Below are 23815 nucleotides of genomic sequence, written 5' to 3' on the forward strand. Positions count from 1 at the left end.
ATTTTCAAAAAACATTTTAATCAATATGCGACATAACGTGACCTATTATACATTTAAACAATACTGCAATGTTTGGATGAGATTTGTACAACCCTCACCCACTTGCCTGCTGAATGAAATTTGCTCTCACCGTGTAGGACATCACTAAGTTAATCATGCCTTCCTTGTCATCTCCTTGTCTGCCACTCAAACTGAACCACTCATCCACCACTTTGCCATCCTTTAAGGTTTCTGGAACAGTAATATGCGTCCAAGCAATGCGGTCATCCATGGAGAAGGCTCTCTGTGAAAAAAAACAAGGGCAGAGGGTAAGTCACAATAAATTCAGGCTGCATTCACATCACATTTTTGCAATACAGTTCCCGTATACGTTTTCAATGTGAAAACCATATGCATTGACTCAACGTATGCCAAACGATGAATCCGGTTGCATCCGTTTTGCCCGTTTTTTTTCCCCCCATACCCAAAACTGTAGCCTACCACGTTTTTTGGTCCGGGTGAAAAACCGTATACATTTTTTTTTTTTTTTACATGGGAGTCAATGGGAACTGTACAGAACCGTATGTGCGTACAGTTCCATACGGTTTTTGACTTTGCAGAGTTTTTTATTCTTGGAATTTCAATCAAACAAGTGAAACTTTATTCATAATGGAGTGAATAACGGATGCAACAGGACATAATTTTTCAAACTGTATACGAGTTAAAATTTGTTCACACGAATGCCCGGGTATATTTCTCTGTGTGGGGTATTTGGTGCTCCTCTCCGTTAACTCAATGTTCCTATTCTAGGTCTTCTCCTCGAGCCCCATAACAGCTCCTATACGGTCTTTACTGTTTTCTACCGTTGTCTTCTGTCCATACTCCTCTCTGAGTCTCTGGCTGTCTGTCCTCTGTCGTATATGTGGATGCATGGGTCTGTTTGGTCGAATTATTTATCCACCTCTTTTGAAACTTGGTGGTATCTACAATTCTCGCTGTATAGTTCAAAGTTACTGTTTTAGGCGTCTGTTCGCCATATGTATATGTTTATTTTATATACCTCAGTTTGGTGTTTATTTTATTTTGTTTTCTCTGTCTTTGATTTGTATTGCTCGAAATAGGATGGTTTATTCTGTCGCTTACATTCTACTCACATGTACTAGACTTCAAGTGCCTTACTGTGTGGACTTTGATTGTGACCTTTTTGCACTTTAATGGGCCTGACGGCTGATTTTTCTCAATAAAACGAAAAAAAAAATTTGTACACACGTTTTGATACAGTTTAGTCAGGTTTTGAGGAATCCGTTTTTTATCAAAAACCAGATACGGGAACTTTATTGCAAAAACGTGATGTGAATGCAGCCTAAAAGAGGAGCCTTGTCAAAAATGACCACTGGTAGAGAATACCAAAAGGTAGAATTGTGAGTGCACCCCCGGAGGAACAACTCTAAAATTACAGGGAAAAAAAAACAAAAAATAAATAAAAGATTTAAAGTGGAGTCTGGTTTACAATGTGCAGGTAGAATCATCCATTTCACATGAGGACATGCAACAGGAACTTAAAAGGGTACTCCGGCCCTAACACATCCTATCCCCTATTCGAAAGATAGTGGATAAGATGTCTGATCGCAAGGTTCCCACCTCTGGGGACCCCCGCAATCCCTCATGCAGCACCCACCTGTCTTAGCTGCAGGAAGCGATGATCGCTCCGTGTCAGAAGCCTCACGACCATGGGGCCAGAGTATAGTGAAGTCAAGACTCCGCCCCGTTGTGACATCACGCCCTGCCCCCTCAATGAAAGCCTATGGGAAGGGGAGTGACGACAAGATACTCCAGCCCCTTGGTCGTGAGGCTTCAGAAGTGATCATAGCTTCGTGCAGCTGAGACAGGTTGGTGCTGCATAAGATTGCGGTGGTTATCGAATAGGGGATAAGATGTCTTGAAGCAGGAGTACCCCTTTAAAGAGCACACATGGTAAATGCAGAAGCTCCCTCTAGGTCATTTCCATTCATAGGGCTGATGGGTGCATTACATAAAGGGTGCAGCACATGATGTCAGGAGTTGTATCCTGAATTGTGATCCATTCACAACGTTCTGCTTACTAACCTCATCAAAGATTTCCAGGTAGAAAGAATCCACTCCTGGTGGCATGGTGCACTGGATCACCTTGTTCCATCGAGGGTTTTTGGCTCCATTATGCGCAGTGGGAGTCTCATACACTGCATATCCCAAACGTATCCTGCAGTAAGGATCCATTCGGGTCATACCATAATTCTTTGCTAGCTTTGCCTAGAAAGAGTTAACAGATGAACTACATGTAAATAATTTGTATCGCAAAGCGCCAAGTATCCGTGGACAGCGTGTGTGAGAGAAGGTGTGGTTATCTAGAGATTACATATTCTAGAGAAAAATACGTTAATCATCTGAACTAGAATACTGCGGAGTTGTAAGAATTGACTTACCTGCACTACAGTGATGCTAAGTCTGCCCATGGTGCCCATTGCTCCAGTGTACTGAAGCTGTTGTGCAGCCTGGGCATCTAGCTGGATCTGCTGCTGTTGCTGGGTGGGAGTGATGCGCAGGAAGTCTTGGGGCAGTTCACCGATAAACACCTGCAGGACAAAAGACAGAAAAGTTACTAATGTAGGGTGACCAAGTATCATTGATAATCTCATAGGAAACTACCTATTTTATAACCATGTACAAATGACCACACAGAAGGGGCAATAGATCTCCATAACATGTGACCTACAGGTAGAAGATAAACGTGAGATTACTGGGGCCCCCATTGATCCTGAGAACAGGGGTCCCCTACTCCCAGTATGAAATGAGCGGGGGTCACTTTAGGTTCTTAGATAGTCAAGTCCAATGCTCAACCATCTTTGCCAGATCTATACACTTTAAATGGAACAGTGTTAAACATGTGTGCTACTGCTCCATTCTAACAGGAGACCTAAAGGACCCACATTCTTCCAAATCTGGGTATCCCAGATACGTTTTACCTATTCTTTGAACAGGTTTCAGTTCTGGGAAAATGCCATAAGAGCAACCCATGTCTATGCTCCCTGATAGCCCATATGTCCTATTCAGGACTGTCTCCTTAAGACCTCCATGATCCAGAGAAGAGAACCACTAAAAAGAATAGACTTATCCTCTTGTGGAGTCCATGCATTCACCAGGGTGGTTGCCATGTAATACCTAATGATGAAGAAAGAAAAAAAAGAGAAAGAGAGATAAAGAGGGGAGAGAGAGAGAGAGATAAAGAGGGGAGAGAGAGAGAGAGATAAAGAGGGGAGAGAGAGAGAGAGAGATAAAGAGGGGAGAGAGAGAGAGAGAGAGAGAGATAAAGAGGGGAGAGCGAGAGCGCGTGAGAGAGATAAAGAGGAGAGAGCGAGAGATAAAGAGGAGAGAGCGAGAGATAAAGAGGAGAGAGCGAGAGATAAAGAGGAGAGAGCGAGAGATAAAGAGGAGAGAGCGAGAGATAAAGAGGAGAGAGCGAGAGATAAAGAGGAGAGAGCGAGAGATAAAGAGGAGAGAGCGAGAGATAAAGAGGAGAGAGCGAGAGATAAAGAGGAGAGAGCGAGAGATAAAGAGGAGAGAGCGAGAGATAAAGAGGAGAGAGCGAGAGATAAAGAGGAGAGAGCGAGAGATAAAGAGGAGAGAGCGAGAGATAAAGAGGAGAGAGCGAGAGATAAAGAGGAGAGAGCGAGAGATAAAGAGGAGAGAGCGAGCGAGAGAGCGCGAGAGAGCGAGCGAGAGAGAGCGAGAGAGCGCGAGATACATGTCTCAAGACATATATACATCGCAAAATGCGTTCAGGGAGGTACGTTGAGCAGTGATGAACCACAGCCGTTTCCCTTTCTCTAAGAGGGGAACATGAGGGCATTCCTGACCAATATTGCACTGTACTAGAGAGAATGTTGTTTGCTTAAAGGGGTACACCGGTGGGAAAAAATTTTTTTTAAATCAACTGGTGCCAGAAAGTTAAACAGATTTGTAAATTACTTCTATTTAAAAATATTAATTCTTCCAGTACTTAGCTGCTGTGTGCTCCACAGGAAGTTCTTTTCTTTTTGATTTTCTCTTCTGTCTGACCCCAGTGCTCTCTGCTGACACCTCTGTCCATTTTAGGAACTTTCCAGAGTAGGAGCAAATCCCCATAGCAAACCTCTCCTGCTCTGGACAGAGGTGTCAGCAGAGAGCACTGTGGTCAGACTAGAAAGAAATTAAAAAAGAAAAGAACTTCCTGTGGAGCATACAGCAGCTGATAAGTACTAGAAGGATTAAGATTTTTTTAATATAAGTAATTTTCAAATATGTTTAACTTTCTGGCACCAGTTTATTTAAATGAAAATATTTTCCAGTTGAGTACCCCTATTAAAGGGGTACTCCGGCGCTTAGACATCTTATCCCCTAGCCAAAGGATACATCCGGTAATCGCCGCCGGAGTACCCCTTTAAGTGAACATTCAAGGGAGCGCTCACAAGTCAGCACAAGACGACCAGCGGCAACACCCAACATGTTTTAGCATACTGGCAGATCACACCTTTACGGCTCCTGCGTTGATCATTTTCTTTACGCACATGAGGATATAAAGCTCCAGATTGTTCTGCAGAACACAGAGTTTTAATAAACAGAAGGATTCTGGCTGCTGCCACTAGATGGCGCTTATTGACCACTACGGATAAAAGATCATCATTTGATCTCTAACAGGTTCTACTTGAGTTTAATGTAATTTTTGAAGATCTGACTTCAGTATTTTATCAGAATCTTATGGGGACATTTATCAAAGTCAGTGTATGTGCACTGGTGTTATACACAGGTTTTGATGGTGTGGTTGGAGTGTACATGCACCAAATGGTGCAGGGACTGTGATAAATATGGGGCTCGTTCACACTGTTATTTCACTCCAGAACACCACTTTGTATGAATCTTTACGTGCGACTTTTCTGAGACTTTTTTCCCTGGTGCAACTTTTTGTAAGCCAGGTCTGGGCTGGTATAGGTTTGTGGTGTAATTGAGGGCTATGCTAGAAATCAGATTTTTTGAGAAAAGTCGCACTTCATAAATCTCCTACCATTGCAAAGTGAAAATGCAAAAGTATGTACCAAAGCCATTTCAGTCAGTCACTTTAGCAAAAAAGTTGAACACATTTTACGCAAATGCAACAAATCTGGGACAAATTTACACCAAAAAGTAGTGTAAAAAGCTTGATAAATGTTATAACCCCCCCCCAAATTATGTTTATCAAAGCAGGCTCTGAACACACTGCAGAGGATTGGGATCTTTATAATACTATGCATACAAAAAAGAAGGTTGCCGCAGCACTCTTGGTCAAAAAAAATGGATGCTCTTAGCGAACTTTTTTTTTAAAGCTCCCCTTTTGTGTCCATATAACGTGTTATGTCTGTATTTGTAGAACTACTTGCTAGATCAGTGTTTCCCGGCCAAGGTGCTTTCAGCTGTTGCAAATCTACAACTCCCAGCATGCCCGGAGGCACCGTGGTTGGGAAACAATGCTCTAGGTACAGACTCAGTCTGTATACCTCCATATAGTTGCACATTGGTGGGTATTGTCTTCCATAAAAGAAACCTAGCCAGCACAACTACCTAATACACGGGTGCTCAGTGCTGTGGCAAATACAAAAAAGAAGGTTGCAGCAGCCCTCTTGTTCAAAAAATGGAGGCTCTTAGCGCACTTAAATTGATAGTGGATCCAGCATGTCACCCAGTCAGGGGCTGTATGCCGAGCAGAGGTGAGTGAAATGAGTGTTAGGGTCCCATCCAAAATGAGGCCACCTCTGGTGGATGGGGGACACGTTTTGATCAAAAAGTGCACTAAGAGCCTCCATTTTTTGACCAATAGTGCTGCTGCAACCTTCTTTTTTCTATCCTTTCTATTTGCCACAGCAGCGTGCACCCGTTTATTAGGTAGTTGTGCTGGCTAGGTTTCCTTTCGTTTTTGCTATGCTTTATAATACTATGGAAGACAATACCCACTAATGTGCAACTATATGGAGGTATACAGACTGAGTCTGTACCTAGAGCATTGTTTCCCAACCACGGTGCCTCCGGGCATGCTGGGAGTTGTAGATTTGCAACAGCTGAAAGCACCTTGGTTGGGAAACACAGATCTAGCAAGTAGTTCTACAAATACAGACATAACACGTTATATGGACACAAAAAGGGAGCTTTATCAAAACCTGTGTTGAGGTAGAGTGGTGCGGTTGCCCATAGCAACCAGATCGCTTCTTTCCTTTCCCAAAGGCCTTTTTAAAAATTAAAAATGCGATCTGATTGGTCACTATAGGCAACTGCACTACTTTTTCTCTGCACAGGTTTTGATAAACCTCCCCCTAAGACCAGAACATTATCTGAGCCTCTGATGCCATCAGTCGAGACAATGCGACTGGAGGGCAATTTTCCTACTGTATTGACCCGATACCCGATGTCCATAAATGTGCAGTTCGTCTGGTTTTAGCCTATGCTATACAGGAGACTGGGAAAGCTGGGTGAAAGGCAGTCACAGTATACTCCCCTCCTGCATCCTTTGTCCTCTGCTCTGGTGCAGGCAGTGAGGTCACTACACCAGCACCAGGGCAGAGGTCAGGCACCACTCCTGACCCCTATAACTTTATTATTTTTCTGTATACATGGATATGAGGGCTCATTTTTTGCGCCGTGATCTTTAGTTTTTACCGGTGCCATTTTTGTTTTGCTGGAACATTTGATCACTTTATTAATTTTTTTAATAGTATATGAAGTGACCAAACATACACCAGTTCCGGGCTTTGGTATTTCTTTTACGTTTAAGACATTGACCATGTAGTTTAATATTGGAAAAGGGAGCGATTCAGACTTATTAGGAAGAGCAAGGGGTTCTTAAACTTCCCCATAGGGAATCTGTAGATTGCGTACACTGATCTATGCTATGTCATAGGACAGCATTGATCAGTGTTATCACTCCCTTAAGTATAGGAGCTACGATCGGACGCCACAGAGCACAATAAGGGACCTCTGGGCGTCCTCTCAGTTGATCAGGACATCTCAATTTCACTGTGGTGATCCCCATCAGCATTCCTGAGCTAATTGGCAGTAAATATCAGGATTTCTAGACGCCGCAATCAACTTGGATTGTGGCGTCTTAAAAGGTTAATGCCGCACATAAACCAGATCGGTGATGTTCAACATTGGCCACGGGTCCTAGCTATGAGGCGTACTCAGCTGCTGAGCGTGCTTCATAGCTCGGGTGTGGGCCTCCTCTAAGAGTAGATCCATGTGAAGCCTAATGCTCCTCAGTGATACCTGCCAGCAGGGCTCCTGCCAGCAGTTATCGGTTTAGGTATTGGGGACATATACACTAGTACTTGTGCTAATATCCAGTATTGAGACATCCCTACATGACACAGATCTTTTCCACCTATTTTGGTGAACCTGTGCGAACTGTGGCCTGTTTTCTGTTCTTAGCTGACAGAAGGTCACACGGTTTGGTCTTCAGCTGCTGTAGCCCATCTGCTGCAAGGTTTGAGGTTTTGTGCGTTCAGAGTTGGTATTCTGCATACGTATGTTGTTATTTGAGTTTTTGTTGCCTTTCTGTTATCACAAACCAGTCTGCTCATTCTCCTCTGACATTAAACCATTTTCATCCACACAATTGCTGCTCACTGTATATTGTTTATTTCTTACATGATTCTCTGTAAACCCTAGAGATTGTTGTGCATGACAATTCCACTAGAACAGAAGTTTCTGAAATAGTCAGACCATCACAAGCACATCTGGCACAACAACCATGCCAAGTGCAACGTCACCTAAATCTTCTATCTTACCCATCCTAATGCGCGATTCGAACTTCAGCAAGCTGTCTTGACCATGTCTACATGTCTAATTGCTTTGAGCTTTTGCTGTGTGATTGGCTGATTAGCAATTTGTTAATAAGCCACTGAACAGATATTCCTAATAAAGTGGCCAGTGAGTATATGCTGTACAATACCAATACATTTACCACCAGATGTCACTCTTCCCCCTGCAAAACCAGACACTACACCAGTAACAAAGTTGTGAATGCAAAGACAATGCATTAGGTATACAGAATCACAGCCAGATTAAAAATATTAATTTAAAGAGAATAATTTCCAAAAATGCCAGGAGAAAAAAAAAAATAAGCTTGATGTGATCTGGAACTTAGACTTGGGACACACAATAGCTCTTGAGCTCAGCTCCATTAGTTTTGTTAGTTGTTATTTTTCCCATCACTAAAGGTGTGAACATAGCCTAACCGCAAGATCCCATTTCCATTACGTCATACTTGCAGTGTCCCTGAAGCAAATATATAGGAAGAGGATTGGAAATGTCTAGTGTGTAGCTACATTAGCGGACTCTGTGCTTGCCTGTGACATTGAGCCATTGTATTATTAGTAAGGTTTGCTCCCTCTAAGCCGGGCAATACAGACTTGCATTATATAAATATTAATGTACAGCGCCCTAATAAAACTATAATAAAGCCATGTAGCATCCAGGCAAAATAAAGGATATTGGGGGACATTTATCAAGGGATTTAGAGCTTTTTTTTGCTTACAAAAGTCGCATTTTTTGTGCGACTTGTCTGTAAGCAAAAAGCAACATAAGAGCATACGAAAGTAATTTTTTTTTTTTTTTTTTACTTTGCAGTGGTCAGGGATTTAATCAAGTGTGAAAGTCGCACAAAAAGTCGCAAGCCCTCAAACACTGCATAAATGTAAGCCAGCCCAGTTGGCTTACAAAACAGCTTTTAAGAGCAAATTTTTATATTTCCCGCTGGCAGTCGTGATCACAGCTCCAGCGGGAAATATATTGCAACTGTACAAAGGAGCCAGGGCTGGCATCACTCTACAGCCGCCCGGCTCTGTCTGACTCTAACCCAGCTACCCTAATATAATTAAAACAGATAAAAGGGGATACAGCGCTCCATGGTGTACTAAAAGATAAACCTGTGAGGTATATAGAGTAAAAATTACACCGCTCACCTAAAGTAGTTATGTACCCACATACACAACAATGGTGAGCGCATGGAGTGGTGGTGTCCGCAGCCGACCAGTCAAACATGGAGATCAAATAGCTTGCTTCAAGGAGGAACACCGGTCTGAATGTGGAGCTGGACACAGGCGATCACACAATTAGATAACTACCATTGCTTTTATCTAATCGCCTGTGTCCAGCGCCATATTCAGACCGGTGTTCCTCCTTGGAGCAAGCTATTTGATCTCCACCCTAACATAATGACATCTCCCATCTGCCTGCTCCCAGCATGTCCATACAGTGAGGGCATGCTGGGAGTTGTAGTGGGCGGACAATGTAAAGCAGTGTCCCCATCCCCATCATTATATTAGGGTAGCGGGGATAGAATCAGAGGAACCCGGGCGGCTGCAGAGTGATTCCAGCCCGGGCTCCTTTTAACATACCTCGGCGCCGCAGAGTTTCTATTTCCTCTACTGTAATTTCATATTTCCCACTGGTTCCCGTGATTGGCCAGGACTGAGCAGCCAATCACGGGACCCTGCGGGAAATGTGATCTTACATTAGGGACTAAAAGCTCCGTGGCTCCGCTAGATGTTAAAAGGAGCCCGGACTGGCATCAGTCTGCAACCGCCAGGACTCCTCATATCCTGCGGCATTGTGGTAAGGAGCCCGGGCTGACATAACTCTGCAGCCGGGCAGGGAGATGTGTAGGTGCCGTCCCTGCCATCTCTCAGCACTGCAGTACACACCGATAGATTGCTGGGACGGCTTCTGCACATCTCCCTGCCCGGCTGTGGGAGTCCTGGGTGGCTGCATTATGTCAGCCCCGGCTCCTTACCACAGCGCCGCGGAGTTTAGTGTAATTTCAAATTTCCCACTGGGTCAAGTGTCACGGCGGGAAATATGAAATTACAGTGATTCTCTGATCACTGCAGCCAGGGAGCAGAGCGCATTACCACCCGCTTCCCTGGCTGGCATGACTAAAACTCCCAGCATGTCCTTACAGTAAGGGCATACTGGGAGAGTTGAAGGGGGGCGGGGTGGGGGCGGGTGACAAGCTTACAGTAAGGACATGCTGGGAGTTGTAGTCATGTGGTGCGGGAGATTGTGTCACCCCCCCCCCCCCCCACAACTCCCAGCATGTCCATACTGTAAGGGCATGCTGGGAGTTGTAGTTGTGCGGCAGGTAACAGGCTTGTCACCCCCCCTTACAACTCCCAGCATGCCCTTACAGTAGGGATATGCTGGGAATTGTAGTCATGTGGTGCGGGAGATTGCTACACCCCCCCACTACAACTCCTAGCATATCCTTACTGTGAGGGCATGCTGGGAGTTGTAGTCAGGCGCGGGCGGGTGACAATAAATGTATTAACCTATTTTAATTTTTTTTCTACTCTTCAGATCAGTGTATCCTGTGGACTACTTCGGATTTGGTGGACTGCTTCGATGACCAGCATTTTTTTTAATCTGTTTAATGTTAATAAAATGGTTAACAAGGGCTTGTGGGGGAGTGTTTTTTGGAATAAATTTTTTTGAAACGTGTTGTGTTTTTTTTTTTTTTTTATTTACTTGACAGGGTTAGTAGTGGAAGCTATCTAATAGACTGAATCCATTACTAAGCCTGGGCTTATTGTTAGCCCCCAAAACAGGTAGCTCTAACCCCCAATTACTACCCCAGTACCCACCGCCACAGGGGGGTCGGGAAGAGCCGGTACCAACAGGCCGGGAGTGTCAAATATGGCACTCCTGGGCCTAGGCAGTAACAGGCTGGCGTTATTTAGGCTGGGGAGGGCCAGTAACAATGGTCCTCACCCACCCTGGTAACGTCAGGCTGTTGCTGTTTGGATGGTATTTGGCTGAAAATAAATAGATACAGTGAACCTCATGCATTTTTTTTTTTTATTATTATTTATGCAAAAAAAAAAAAAAAGATAAGATTTCCCCTATTTTTATTTCTAGCCAAATACCAACCAAGCAGCAACAGCCTGACATTACCAGGGTGGGCAAGGACCATTGTTACTGGCTCTCCCCAGCCTAAATAACGCCAGCCTGTTACCGCCTAGGCCCAGGAGCACCATATTTGACACTTCGGGTCTGTTGGTACCGGCACTCCTGTGGCGGTGGGTACTGGGGTATATAATTGGGGGTTAGCGCTAGCTGTTTTGGGGGCTAACACTAAGCCCTGGCTTAGAAATGGACTCCGTCTATAAGACAGCTTCCACTACTAAGCTTGTCAAGTAAATAAAAAAAACACATTTAAAAAAAAATTTATTCCCCCCCCCCCCAAAAAAAAACACTCCCCCAAAAGTCCTCATTAACCATTTTATTAACATTAAACCAAAAAAATGCTGATCACTGTACTCTCCTGAATCTAAAGTAATCCACAAGATACACGGATCTGAAATAAGAAAAAAAATGAGTTAGTACATTTAGGGGAAAAAGTGGTAGAAAATGTAAAAAAAACAGATTATATATATATATATATATATATATATATATATATATATATATATATATATATATATATATATATAACATTTTTTTCAAAGCTGCAAATTTGTGTTCTGAAGTCATTTATTGGTTTTTGCTTATGTGTGCTAAAAAAAAAATGGTATTCAAAAGTGATTTATTGGTTTTTGCTTATGTAAGCCAAATTTATCAACCCACCATGATAGTATAATAAATGTGTCACACATAAGCAAAACCAAAAGCAAGAAAAAAAAAATGCCTACAGAACTCGCTTACCAAAGCAATGATGATAAATGTCCCCAATTGTCTACATCCCTGGGGCTTTTAAACAGTTTATGGGTAAAAAAACTAAATTAAAAAAAAAATAAAAAAATACATTTTTTTTTTTTAAAACAGTTACCGTAAAAAAAAAAAAAAAAATTGGACATGATGTCAAATGTTTATTCTTGAGAACTGTTGTGATTGAGAATTACAGCCAGGGCTCTGGTGTGACCCCCGTCCCTTATGATATTGGATGTCCATCTCTGTCTCTCGCCTAAGTATTATTTAGAACTTACTTATTGTCACATTTATTCATTTTTCTATGCTTGAGCAGGACAGGTAATTGGGACACAGTATTACTATTTGTCATCATTGCATTGTGTGTTTAATACAGACAGGGTCACTTACCTGTGGGAGGGGGTTCATGGCCCTTCCCCAGGGTTGTGCTATGCTATTTTTTGGGCTATTTTAATTGTTTTGAAATGTTTCACTTCATATGGTTTGTTAATATGTGTAATAAATAATTTTTGTATTTTCATTATCAAATTGGTGGTGTGCGCTCATTCCAGTGATTTCTTTTTGTGTCTAGTTATAGGAATACCCCTTTAAACGCAACTCATTCCCATAGATACTAACGTAGTGAATGAGTCAGATGGAATGGCCGGCCGAGGAGTGAAGAGCACTGCCGAGGAGTGAAGAGTACAACACATCAGAAGTTTTTAAAAAGGAAATGTCATTATCCCTGGCATTTTTTTGGTAGCAATAGTGCAGTAAAAGTAAATGTCAATTTCTTAACGATTTAAAGGGGCTATCTCACAAAGGGGAAAAGTGGCTGCCCAGTCATCTAAAGTCTGTTCGCAGCTGGTAGAGATTGTTGGGTGCCAAAAACAGCTATTAACATTAATATGGGTTTCACTACGGAAATCTTTCTAGCAATCTTTTCATATCTAGGCCGGCAAGCATGACAAGGGAGCATCCTCTACGAGTAGAGGAAAGAAGCTTTCACCATCATAACAGACTTTACTGTAAGAGCAGTGAAACTATGAAACTCTCTGCCACATGGTATTGAGATGTCTGATTCAATAAACAAGTCTGGGGGGGGGGCTTGGATGTTTGTTGAGGAAAACATTACAGGTTATGAATACTAGATTGATGTGGATAGAACATTTATCCAAGGATTTATTCTGATTGCTATATTGGAGTTGGGAAGGAATTTTCCCCTTTTATGGAGCATATTTTTCCATGTATAGACCCATATGAGGGCTTGTTTTTTTGCAGGACCGATCATACTTTGACCACAAATAAAAGGGGTCATTACAAACTAAGGCTGCTTTCACACTATAAAATTCATCCGTTTTAAAGATCCGTCTGATGTTCCGTTATGAAAACCCTGAAAATCGGCCATTAAATATCCGTTAGAAAATCCCATACGTCCGTTATAAAATCCCATTATAGTCTATGGGATTTTTACATTATTCGTTTTAATCCGTTATAGTCAGTTATTAATAACGGATGTTATTTTGTGACGGGAGAATGAATGGATGAAATAGTGCATGCACTATTTCTTCCGTTACTATCTTCAGTCACAAAATAACATCCGTTATTAATAACTGACTAACGGATTAAAACGAATAATGTAAAAATCCCATAGACTATAATGGGATTTTCTAACGGACGTATGGGATTTTCTAACGGATATTTAATGGCCGATTTTCAGGGTTTTCATAACGGAACATCAAACGGATCTTTAAAAACGGATACAATGTACAAGCTCTGAAAAAAAAGGACCAAATGTAGTCACTATACGACTACACTCAGTACACTGAAATCAATGATCCAGTGTGGGTATAAAAGTCAGTACACATTGGCATACTGACCTGCCTGTTTGCAAACATATATCACAGTTAAACAGAAGTCTTCAAGGGGAGACATCAGGGAGTCGGGATAGGTGCAGACATTCCTTGAGTTGGCGTAGCTTCCGAGACATTCTGCCGAGTAGTTTAGGGTGTACAAGTGGTGGCCACCTTATTTCCCTCATCACGGTAAAGCTTAAGTAGTTCCCAACGAGAGGACACACCGCATAGCTCATCTTCCAGCATGAATAACTGAATTAAGCTTAAAATTTAGCTTATTCTGCTTTTGACTCCATTTTTACCTACTGCTTTAGAGTGTAACTGCCATAATATAGATGGTAGTGATCGTAATCTGATGGATATAGCAGTTTTTGATAGAATCAGCGATAAAACTGCGGCTTCAGCAACAAAACTTAATTGTGTATAATGAAATGGGAAGCATTAGATTTGGTTATCGATTAAAACCTCTATATATCAAATATGATAATCTGAGAGAGCAGAATACCCGACTTTCCTTACCTTAACCCCTTAAGGACGCAGGACGTAAATGTACGTCCTGGTGAGGTGGTACTTAACGCACCAGGACGTACATTTACGTCCTAAGCATAACCGCGGGCATCGGAGCGATGCCCGTGTCATGCGCGGCTGATCCCGGCTGCTAATCGCAGCCAGGGACCCGCCGGCAATGGCCGACGCCCGCGATCTCGCGGGCGTCCGCCATTAACCCCTCAGGTGCCGGGATCAATACAGATCCCGGCATCTGCGGGAGTTCGCGATTAAAATGAACGATCGGATCGCCCGCAGCGCTGCTGCGGGGATCCGGTCATTCATAACGCCGCACGGAGGTCCCCTCACCTTCCTCCGTGCGGCTCCCGGCGTCTCCTGCTCTGGTCTGTGATCGAGCAGACCAGAGCAGGAGATGACCGATAATACTGATCTGTTCTATGTCCTATACATAGAACAGATCAGTATTAGCAATCATGGTATTGCTATGAATAGTCCCCTATGGGGACTATTCAAGTGTAAAAAAAAATTTAAAAAAATGTAAAAGTAAAAGTAAAAAAAAAGTGAAAAATCCCCTCCCCCAATAAAAAAGTAAAACGTCCGTTTTTTCCTATTTTACCCCCAAAAAGCGTAAAAAACATTTTTTATAGACATATTTGGTATCGCCGCGTGCGTAAATGTCCGAACTATTAAAATAAAATGTTAATGATCCCGTACGGTGAACGGCGTGAACGAAAATTTTTTTAAAAAGTCCAAAATTCCTACTTTTTTAATACATTTTATTAAAAAAAAAAATTATAAAAAATGTATTAAAAGTTTTTTATATACAAATGTGGTATCAAAAAAAAGTACAGATCATGGCGCATAAAATTAGCCCCCATACCGCCGCTTATACTGAAAAATAAAAAAGTTATAGGTCATCAAAATAAAGGGATTATAAACGTACTAATTTGGTTAAAAAGTTTGTGATTTTTTTTAAGCGCAACAATAATATAAAAGTATATAATAATGGGTATCATTTTAATCGTATTGACCCTCAGAATAAAGAACACATGTCATTTTTACCAGAAATTGTACGGCGTGAAAACAAAACCTTCCAAAATTAGCAAAATTGCATTTTTCGTTTTCATTTCCCCACAAAAATAGTGTTTTTTGGTTGCGCCATACATTTTATGATATAATGAGTGATGTCATTACAAAGGACAACTGGTCACGCAAAAAATAAGCCCTCATACTAGTCTGTGGATGAAAATATAAAAGAGTTATGATTTTTAGAAGGCGAGGAGGAAAAAATGAAAACGTAAAAATTAAATTGTCTGAGTCCTTAAGGCCAAAATGGGCTGAGTCCTTAAGGGGTTAAAGCCAGAATTATCTTTTAAAAGAGTACCATTCATAAATTTCATAAGTTTTTTTAATCCTCCCAGTTCACTGCCCACATCATGATAAACCACCCACTGCTCATTTGAATGAGATATGGTCCGGGTCCAGCTGGGATATGGGAGCACAGGGTTTTCACTCATCTTCAAAACGTAGTGTGAACCCACCCTTTGAGAGCTGGATGCTCATTTATTACAGGATTGGAACCCTATCCATTGCAGCAGGGTGTTAATTGTATGTAGACATCCATAGTAGATTGTCTGATCACACCCTCTGAACCTGTGGCATAGTATTATGGCATGCCACAGAAACTAAACACAGCACTGATGTTATACTAGTGAGTACACGTGTAAAGTTTTGACCCCAAGCCCGAAAACATTAACTAGCGTTGATCCCTACACTTACACAGTTGTCTTGGCTCTGCTCACTGTACTGGCCTTTCTTTGTGCCTGAGCACAGCTCAGGATAATTGATAGGGGAGATAATTCCACAATTTCAGTGCAATTTTAAGGACACATGATGTTCTGCAAAGCCGCTGTCTGTGGCAAGAAATCCAAAATGATCTCAAATGGATCCATTTGCCTGGAAAGAATCCATAATAGAGGTCATAGATCCCTTAAGTAAAATAATGCTACTATAAAGAAATGAATGAAGGTGATAGTGTTGGCCATTTACATCTAACACGTTCAAAGTCTGTTCAGGTTTTTTTTTTTGCACAGAAGAGACACTGCTGGGTCTTGATGGACCCCATTCACTTAAATGGGGTCAGTCAGGTATCCAGTAGCTTACCGGAAAAAAATAAATTGTGCATTTACTATTTTTTCTCAGCTTAACTACCGTTGTTTTCACAGAATTTCTGATGGAACTCCATATAGTGGTACCCGACTAATGTAAAAGATGGAATTTATACCTTCCCGATAATTCGGTTTTCTTGAATCACCACATTAGATTGTCCTCATTCCTCCTATAGGAACAGGAAGCACAGAATAGGTTAAAAAAGGCCCCTCCCCAGATAAGTAATTTATAAACCCTGAGGGGTTATCTGGGGAGGGGCCTTTTTAACCTATTCTGTGCTTCCTGTTACCACCTTGGGTAAAAAAAAGCTGGATCTTACTTGGAGGATTCTGTCATATAGGATTGTCAAATAAGGTTCATTTATAGATAAAGCTCGAAGTTCGCTTACCAGTCTTGCTGAAGTTATGGCCGCTAAAAATACAGCCTTCCAGTAAAGTAGTTAAATGGAGATGTTTTAAAAGAGGCTCCAACTGTTCTTTAGTTAGTCCTGATAGGACTAGATTCAAGTCCCAAGGGAGGAGAAAGATTTGGTATCTTGGGTCTTAATCTGGAAACTGAAGAAAAAAACGATTTATCCATTTATGGTCAGCAATGCAGGAGTCAAAAAAAAAACATCTTAATGCTGCAGTTTGTACCTTTAAGGTACTAAGGGTTAAATCTGTTTAAACCTTCTTCAAATTTAGAATTTGAGCAAGGTTAGCATCAAAAATGTCCAGGGGAGATGAACCACACCAGGATACGAACTTTCTCCAATATTTCCAATAAATGGCCGATGTAGAAGATTTTTTTGCTCATCAGCAGAGTATCCATGACTTCTGAATAGAGACCTTTCTGGCTTAATATTGACCTTTCAAAAGCAACGCCGTCAGTTGAAGATTATGTGACCTGGGAGAGGAGATCTTCTCTTAGAGGAAATGGAAAGGGCTTGCCTATCAAGAGTTGTTGTAGAAGCGTGAACCATCCTCTTTTTGGCAAATTTGGGCAAATGAAAACTATCCGAGATCTTCCTTGACAGATTTTCTGCAGAACCAGAGTTATTATTGGGACTGGAGGAAAAGTGTATGCCATCTTAAAGAGCATCCACCCATCTGGAAAATAGTTTGGGCGAAGAGAAAATAAATGATCCACTTTTCGATTTTTTCTGCTGGCAAACAGATCCACTTCTGGACAGCCCCACTTTGATACAAGGTGGTTGAAAATTTGGGAATACAGCTCCCATTCTCCCGGATCCATCCAGTGTCTGCTTAGATAATCCACTTGTATGTTCTCTTTCCCTTTTAAGTGAACAGCAGTAAAGGACAATATCTTGTCCTCCACCAGGCAAACATCTTTTTTGACAGATCTTGAAGAGGTTTGTTTCTCAGGCCACCTTGGTGATTCACAAAGGCTACTGTGGTGGTGTTGTCTGAGTATACTCTCACATGGTGCCCTTGAATGAGGGTCTCTGCTGTCCTAAATGCCATGAAAACTGCTTTCAGTTCCCTGAAGTTTGATGATTGAAGACAAGTCCTTTCTCACCAGATCCCTTGGAATGAGTTACTGTTGATCTGGGCACCCCAACCTTTCAGACTGGCATCTGTAGTGATGGATATCATCGCAGTAGGAACCCAAGCGACCCCCTTTTGTCAGATTCTCTGTCTTTATCCACCGCACCAGAGATTTCTTTACTTGGGGAGAGAAAACTGAGATTGATCCCAGATCTTCAAAACTTGATTTTGAAGAGTGTGGGAATGGTTCTGGCACCATGGTACTGCAGGGATGCATGATGTCATGGACCCCAAAAGGGACATTGCTTCCCTTATGGAGGAAAAGTTTTTTAAGCAAAATATTCTGACTTTTTGGTGAATAGTGGAGACTGCGTCTGGAGGTAGAAATGTCATCTGGCAGCTTAAATCCAGGATCATTTCTAGGAATTTCTTTCTCCTTAAGGAAAGAAGATCTGACTTCTGAAAATTTAAAATCCATTCTAGATGGAGAAAAATTTTAGCTGAACATGTTGAGACAGGAGATCCTTTGTCAGAGCCACAATTAAAAGATCATCTAGGTAAGGAATTATGGTTATGTCTTTCTACCTGAGAAACGCCACTACCTCTACCATCACCTTGGTAAAAAATTATAGGGGCCGAGGCAATACCAAAAGATAGAGCCTTGAACTGAAAATGGAAAGATTGATTGTCCAGTAGAATCGCAAATCTCAGATACTTTTGAGGATGAGGAAATATGGGAAGATGAAAATAGGCATCCTTTATGTCTAATGTCGCTATCCAGGCATTTTGGGGAATTAATGGAATGGCTGTCTTGAGGGTCTCCATCTTGAAGCGTTTGTAGACACTAAAACGGTTCAGATGATATTTGAGGTTCCATTTGGTTTGGGAACAAGAAAAAGGCATGAGTGATGGCCCTGTTCTTGTTCCGACCCGCTCCTAGAGAGAGAGGAGATCTTTTAAACCCTGAAACAGTTGAAGATTTAAACAATCCATACTGAGATTTGTGATGATGAATTTTTGGGGAAGGGGAGAGACAAACTCCACTTTGTATCAGTCTTTTACAGTGTTTAGAATAAATAGATTGCAAGTTATCTCCTTCCATTGTTCGAGGAAGAGAGACAGACAGACAGTCTCTCCCACCCACCCACCTGGTTGCCACTGTTTTTTTAACCAGAGGTATTGGGATTGAGTAAGAACCCTCTCCCTTTACCTCCTTTGGGATAACTCCACCTGCCAGTTTTACCTTTTCTCTTGTATTCTTTTTGTTTATTTTTGAAGGGACAACAATATATATTTTTTTATTTCTGAGCTTTCTCTTCAGGAAATACCTTTTTCCTGTCTGCTGCTTGCTCTAGGATATATCCAAGACCTTCCCAAATACCAACTTTCCCTGGAACAGAATGGCACACAACTTGGTTTTAGAAGTCACCCTGCCAGTTCTTCAGCCATAGGGCCCTTCTGGCGGAATTAGTCAGGGCAGCAGATTTAGCAGCCATTCTGATGGATTCCGCAGAAATAACAACCAAGAAAGCCGTGCTAATTTTAGCATAGGGATAGGGGACAGAATTTGTTCTCTGGGAGTCTTGTTCTCAAGGTGATATTCTAATTGAATTAACAACATAAACAATGATCTAGCTACGCTAGTAGCTGCTATCTTAAGATTTAATAGAGCCGTAGATGGATCCCAATCTTTACGAAGGAAGCCATCCATCTTTCTGTCTAGTGGGTCTTTTAATTGAGAGGCATCTTAAAAAGGAAGGGAAGTCTGTTTAATAACCTTCATAACTTGAATATCAGTTTTAGGAATTTCACCCCAAAGTTCAGTATCCTCAGGATTAAATGGAAATCTAGATCTAAATTCTTTGGAAAATAGACCGAGTAATCTTTTTTCAAGGTCTTGTCACTCATCTAGAATGAGGCACTTAAAATTTTCATGGATAGGAAAAATTGTTTTTGCTTAGACTTTAATCCTGTGAACATTTCATCCTGAATATTTTGAGTAACCAGAGGATCCTCAATATTCATAGCAGATTTAACTGCACCCAGCAGAATATCCGTATTCTCAGCAGAAAAATTATATTTTTTTATCTTCTATTTTATGAGGAAACAGTAGGTAATTCATTCGGACTCATGATCAGAAGAAATATCCAGGTGAGTCAGAGTCTGAATTCAATTAAAGGGGTACTCCGGTGGAAAACTTTTATTTATTTATTTTTTATCAAATGGTGCCAGAAAGTTGGACAGATTTGTAAATTACCGTACTTCTATAAAAAAAAAAAAAAAAAAAAAAAAAATCTTATTTCTTCCAGTACATATTAGTTGCTGAATACTACAGAGGAAATTATTTTCTTTTTGGAACACAGTGCTCTCTGCTGACACCTCTGTCCATTTTAGGAACTGTCCAGAGCAGCATATGTTTTCTATGGGGATTTTCCCCTGCTCTGCACAGTTCTTAAAATGCCGGTCTCTGCCATCCCCGTACTGCCACGCACGACCGTGATGTCACACGCAGCTCCCGAGACGCAGCAGAGGCCTGAAGTAGTCCGGGGAAGCACGTGCGTGCGTCCGAGACCCCTGCACAAACCTGAATCCTGCCGCATTAACTCCCAGAGCACCACGACTTGGAATAATGGGTCCAGGAAGCAAATAAGGAATAAAACGACCGGAGCGGAGAAACACAAGAAGGGGACCCAAGAATCTCAGACTTGCACCGCATGGGAACATGGACTGATCCCAATGCCAGCCCTAAGACCAGGAGGTAAAAACCTCATGCTTCCTATAGGAACAGGAAACACTGAGGAGTTATCCTGGGAGGGAGCTTTTTAACCTCTTCTGTGCTTCCTATAGGAGGAATGGGGACAATCTCATGTGGTGCTGTTGGGATGGTGATTAGAAAAAAGGTCTAGGATCAGGGGTAACTTATCTCCGGCTAAATCCCAGCTGAAGTCTTAAGCATGGTCAGGTTTATCAGTGAACATTGTCCATATTCTCTCACCTGCCCATCCACCTAGTACAAAGGTCGCCTTGCATATTAGCATAGTTAAGACAGCGGACATGGGTTTATCTCCTTTATATTGCAGTCATTATAGGTTACTACACAACATAAACAGCTATTAGACGGTTGTACATCACATATTAACTTCTATATGAAGGATAAATGCACAGTAGTATCATCTGATGTACTCTGCAATAAGTCTCAGAGAGTCGGCAAACCCGTGGGACCTACAGGAGTCATAGCAGGGTGCCCACTATTTACTGCTTAACTGGGCACTGTCAGATTAAAAAAAAAAAATGATATGTTGTACATCTTGACAAAACATTAACCTTTCTAATATACTTCATATTGAATTTTTTATTTCCATTTTATCGAAATCATGCCTTATACATGTCTGTGCTTCAGCTTGGACAAAGCCATGATTTTATAAGTGTCCATTTAGGTACTGGGCATGACAAGAAGTTAGAGCTTAAAACGGATCTAGATCAGGCATAGGCAACCTTCGGCACTGCAGATGTTTAGGACTACATCTCCCCTGATGCTTTGTCAGCATTTTGGCTGTAACAGCATCATGGGAGATGTAGTCCAAAACATCTGCAGTGCCGAAGGTTGCCTATGCCTGATCTAGAGACTCAATTCGGATGAACCAGCATATATGTTTTTATAAACTGAAAAGGATCTTATTTACCGTATTTATCAGCGTATAACACACACTTTTAAAACTTAAATTTAAAGGCAAAAAGCCTGCTTGCGTGTTATACGCCGATAAATCTTCTGGTCACTGATTTAAAGCGGGCCGCAGCAACGGCTGCTTGTTAAGTATTAGCAGCATGGCCGCGGCCACTTTAAAGGGAACCAATCATCAGATTTTACCCTATATAACGCTTGGCAAAGCGTTATATAGGGTAAAATCTTTATTTTCACCATCCCCGGGGGATGCTCCTGCCCCCAGAGATGGTGAAGATATGAAGTTATAAACTAGTCACCGCCGCTGACGTAAGTAGTCACCTGGGCGGGGAGCTCTTCTCACCTACTCCCGTTCTTCGGCCGGCAGCGACGCCCCCTCCGCTTGATTGATGGGCAGAGTCATCACTCTGCTCCGTCTGTTCAGTGAGCGGAACAATGACGCGGCCCATCAATCAAGCGGAGGGGGCGTCGCTGCCGGCCGAAGAACGGGAGTAGATGAGAAGAGCTCCCCGCCCAGGTGACTATCTACGGCGGCGGCGGCGACTAGTTTATAACTTCATATCTTCACCATCCCTGGGGGCAGGAGCATCCCCCGGGGATGGTGAGGACAACAATTTTACCCTATATAACGCTTTGCCAAGCATTATATAGGGTAAAATCTGATGATTGGTTCCCTTTAAGTCAGTGTCCTACAGCGTCTCCTCCCCGCTCTTCTTTGAAGGAAAAATGTCACTTGTTTTCTACCGCACTATCCACAGGTACTGTGGAGCCCTACCTTGTCCGGATCTGCGTGGGGGGAAACTATACTGCCAACCTACTGTGGGGGGAAACTATACTGCCAACCTACTGTGGGGGGAAACTATACTGCCAACCTACTGTGGGGGGGAAACTATACTGCCAACCTACTGTGGGGGGGAAACTATACTGCCAACCTACTGTGGGGGGGAAACTATACTGCCAACCTACTGTGGGGGGAAACTATACTGCCAACCTACTGTGGGGGGAAACTATACTGCCAACCTACTGAGGGGGGAACTATACGGCACCTAATGTGGGGGAACTATACGGCACCTAATGTGGGGGAACTATACTGCATCTGATTAAGGGGGGCAGGGGACAGGTGAAGGGGTACATGGGACTGATTAAGGGGGCAGGGGACTGATTAAAAAAAAAAAAATATATATATATATATATATATATATATATATATATATATATATATATATATATATTTTTTTTTTTTTTTTTCCCCTCTTTGTGTACGTTTATGGGGGGAAGGGGCGCCACAAGATTAGCTCGCACAGGGCGCCTGAACACCTAAGGCCGGCCCTGAGTGCGCTCAGCCTATCACCGGCCAAGGCGGAGCATCACTGCGGCTGGCGATATGCTGAGCGCAGTATCAATCACCATTCCCAGGAAGCAGCCGGCCACACCAGAGGACAGAGACACAGATAACGGAGCAATGGGGGGGGGGGGGGGAGAGGGGCTTAAAAACTGTATAAAAACTGTACTACCGATCTCCCTTAAGTCTACAGTGAAAATATAATGCATTGTATGTGGTATTTTTTAAGACTGACTTTTTTCAATACAAAAAAATGCATGTAAAAAAACCAGGAAAAACAAGAAAAACTAAAAATGTATATTACATTATATAAAAAAAAAAAAAAATACACAAAAACACCACATGCCTTTTAAAATGGTAGAAAACAGTTTTGCTATTTTGAGGCTCATGGCTCAATAATCGACTCAATAAAACAACTTGTCCTAAAGGCAACTGATCTTTCCCCAGATGTGATATAATGCTGCCCAGAACTAGACATCAACGGGGACAGAAACCAAAGGAGATATTTATTAAGAAGAATATGGTCTAGACCTGGGGTCTCCAACCTGCGGACCTCCAGATGTTGCAAAACTACAACTCCCAGCATGCCCGGACAGCCGTCGGCTGTCCGGGCATGCTGGGAGTTGTAGTTTTGCAACATCTGGAGGTCGTCCGCAGGTTGAAGACGACTGGTCTAGACTAATATATTATTATATATATATATATATATATATATATATATATATATATATATATATATATATATATATATATATATTACTAGCCTATATATATTCCAAACCTTTGCTAGTAACAATTCTTACCATCAATGGGCTCCTCCATTGAGTGTGATGGGGACACAGAGAAGACGCCTCTCCCTCTACAGTCCTCAACTATAATACACTGATTTCTGTACATGAAACTTTATGTTTTTAGCCCCGCAGTCCCTGGACTGAGGAATGTGGTGCTGCAGAATATCTCCAAGGTGTGGACGCGGCACTTACATCACTCTTTGCATCGGTAAAGAGAAAACTATGTGGTTTTACAAGTATACAAAAGACATAAAAAGTCATGTGAGTAATTCCTTTAAGAT

General features: G+C 42.0%; 1 protein-coding gene across 4 annotated transcripts in view; it reads right to left on the bottom strand.

Annotated features, from left to right (window-relative positions):
* Positions 1-23815, bottom strand: part of TOLLIP (toll interacting protein) — a 70011-nt gene that overhangs the window by 15270 nt on the left and 30926 nt on the right. For 3 of the 4 annotated variants that reach the window (XM_056526833.1, XM_056526831.1, XM_056526834.1), the window contains exons 2-4: positions 2442-2591; positions 2086-2268; positions 131-283 (exon numbers count right to left, since the gene is read on the bottom strand). In XM_056526833.1, the coding sequence (XP_056382808.1) occupies positions 131-283; positions 2086-2268; positions 2442-2591 (486 nt within the window). Of the gene's footprint in view, positions 1-130; positions 284-2085; positions 2269-2441; positions 2592-15842; positions 15950-23815 lie in introns of those variants that run through there. The other variant, XM_056526835.1, reaches the window with a different exon arrangement.

The sequence above is a fragment of the Hyla sarda genome, chromosome 6 (assembly GCF_029499605.1).
Source record: "Hyla sarda isolate aHylSar1 chromosome 6, aHylSar1.hap1, whole genome shotgun sequence".
In the NCBI taxonomy this organism is placed as follows: domain Eukaryota; kingdom Metazoa; phylum Chordata; class Amphibia; order Anura; family Hylidae; genus Hyla; species Hyla sarda.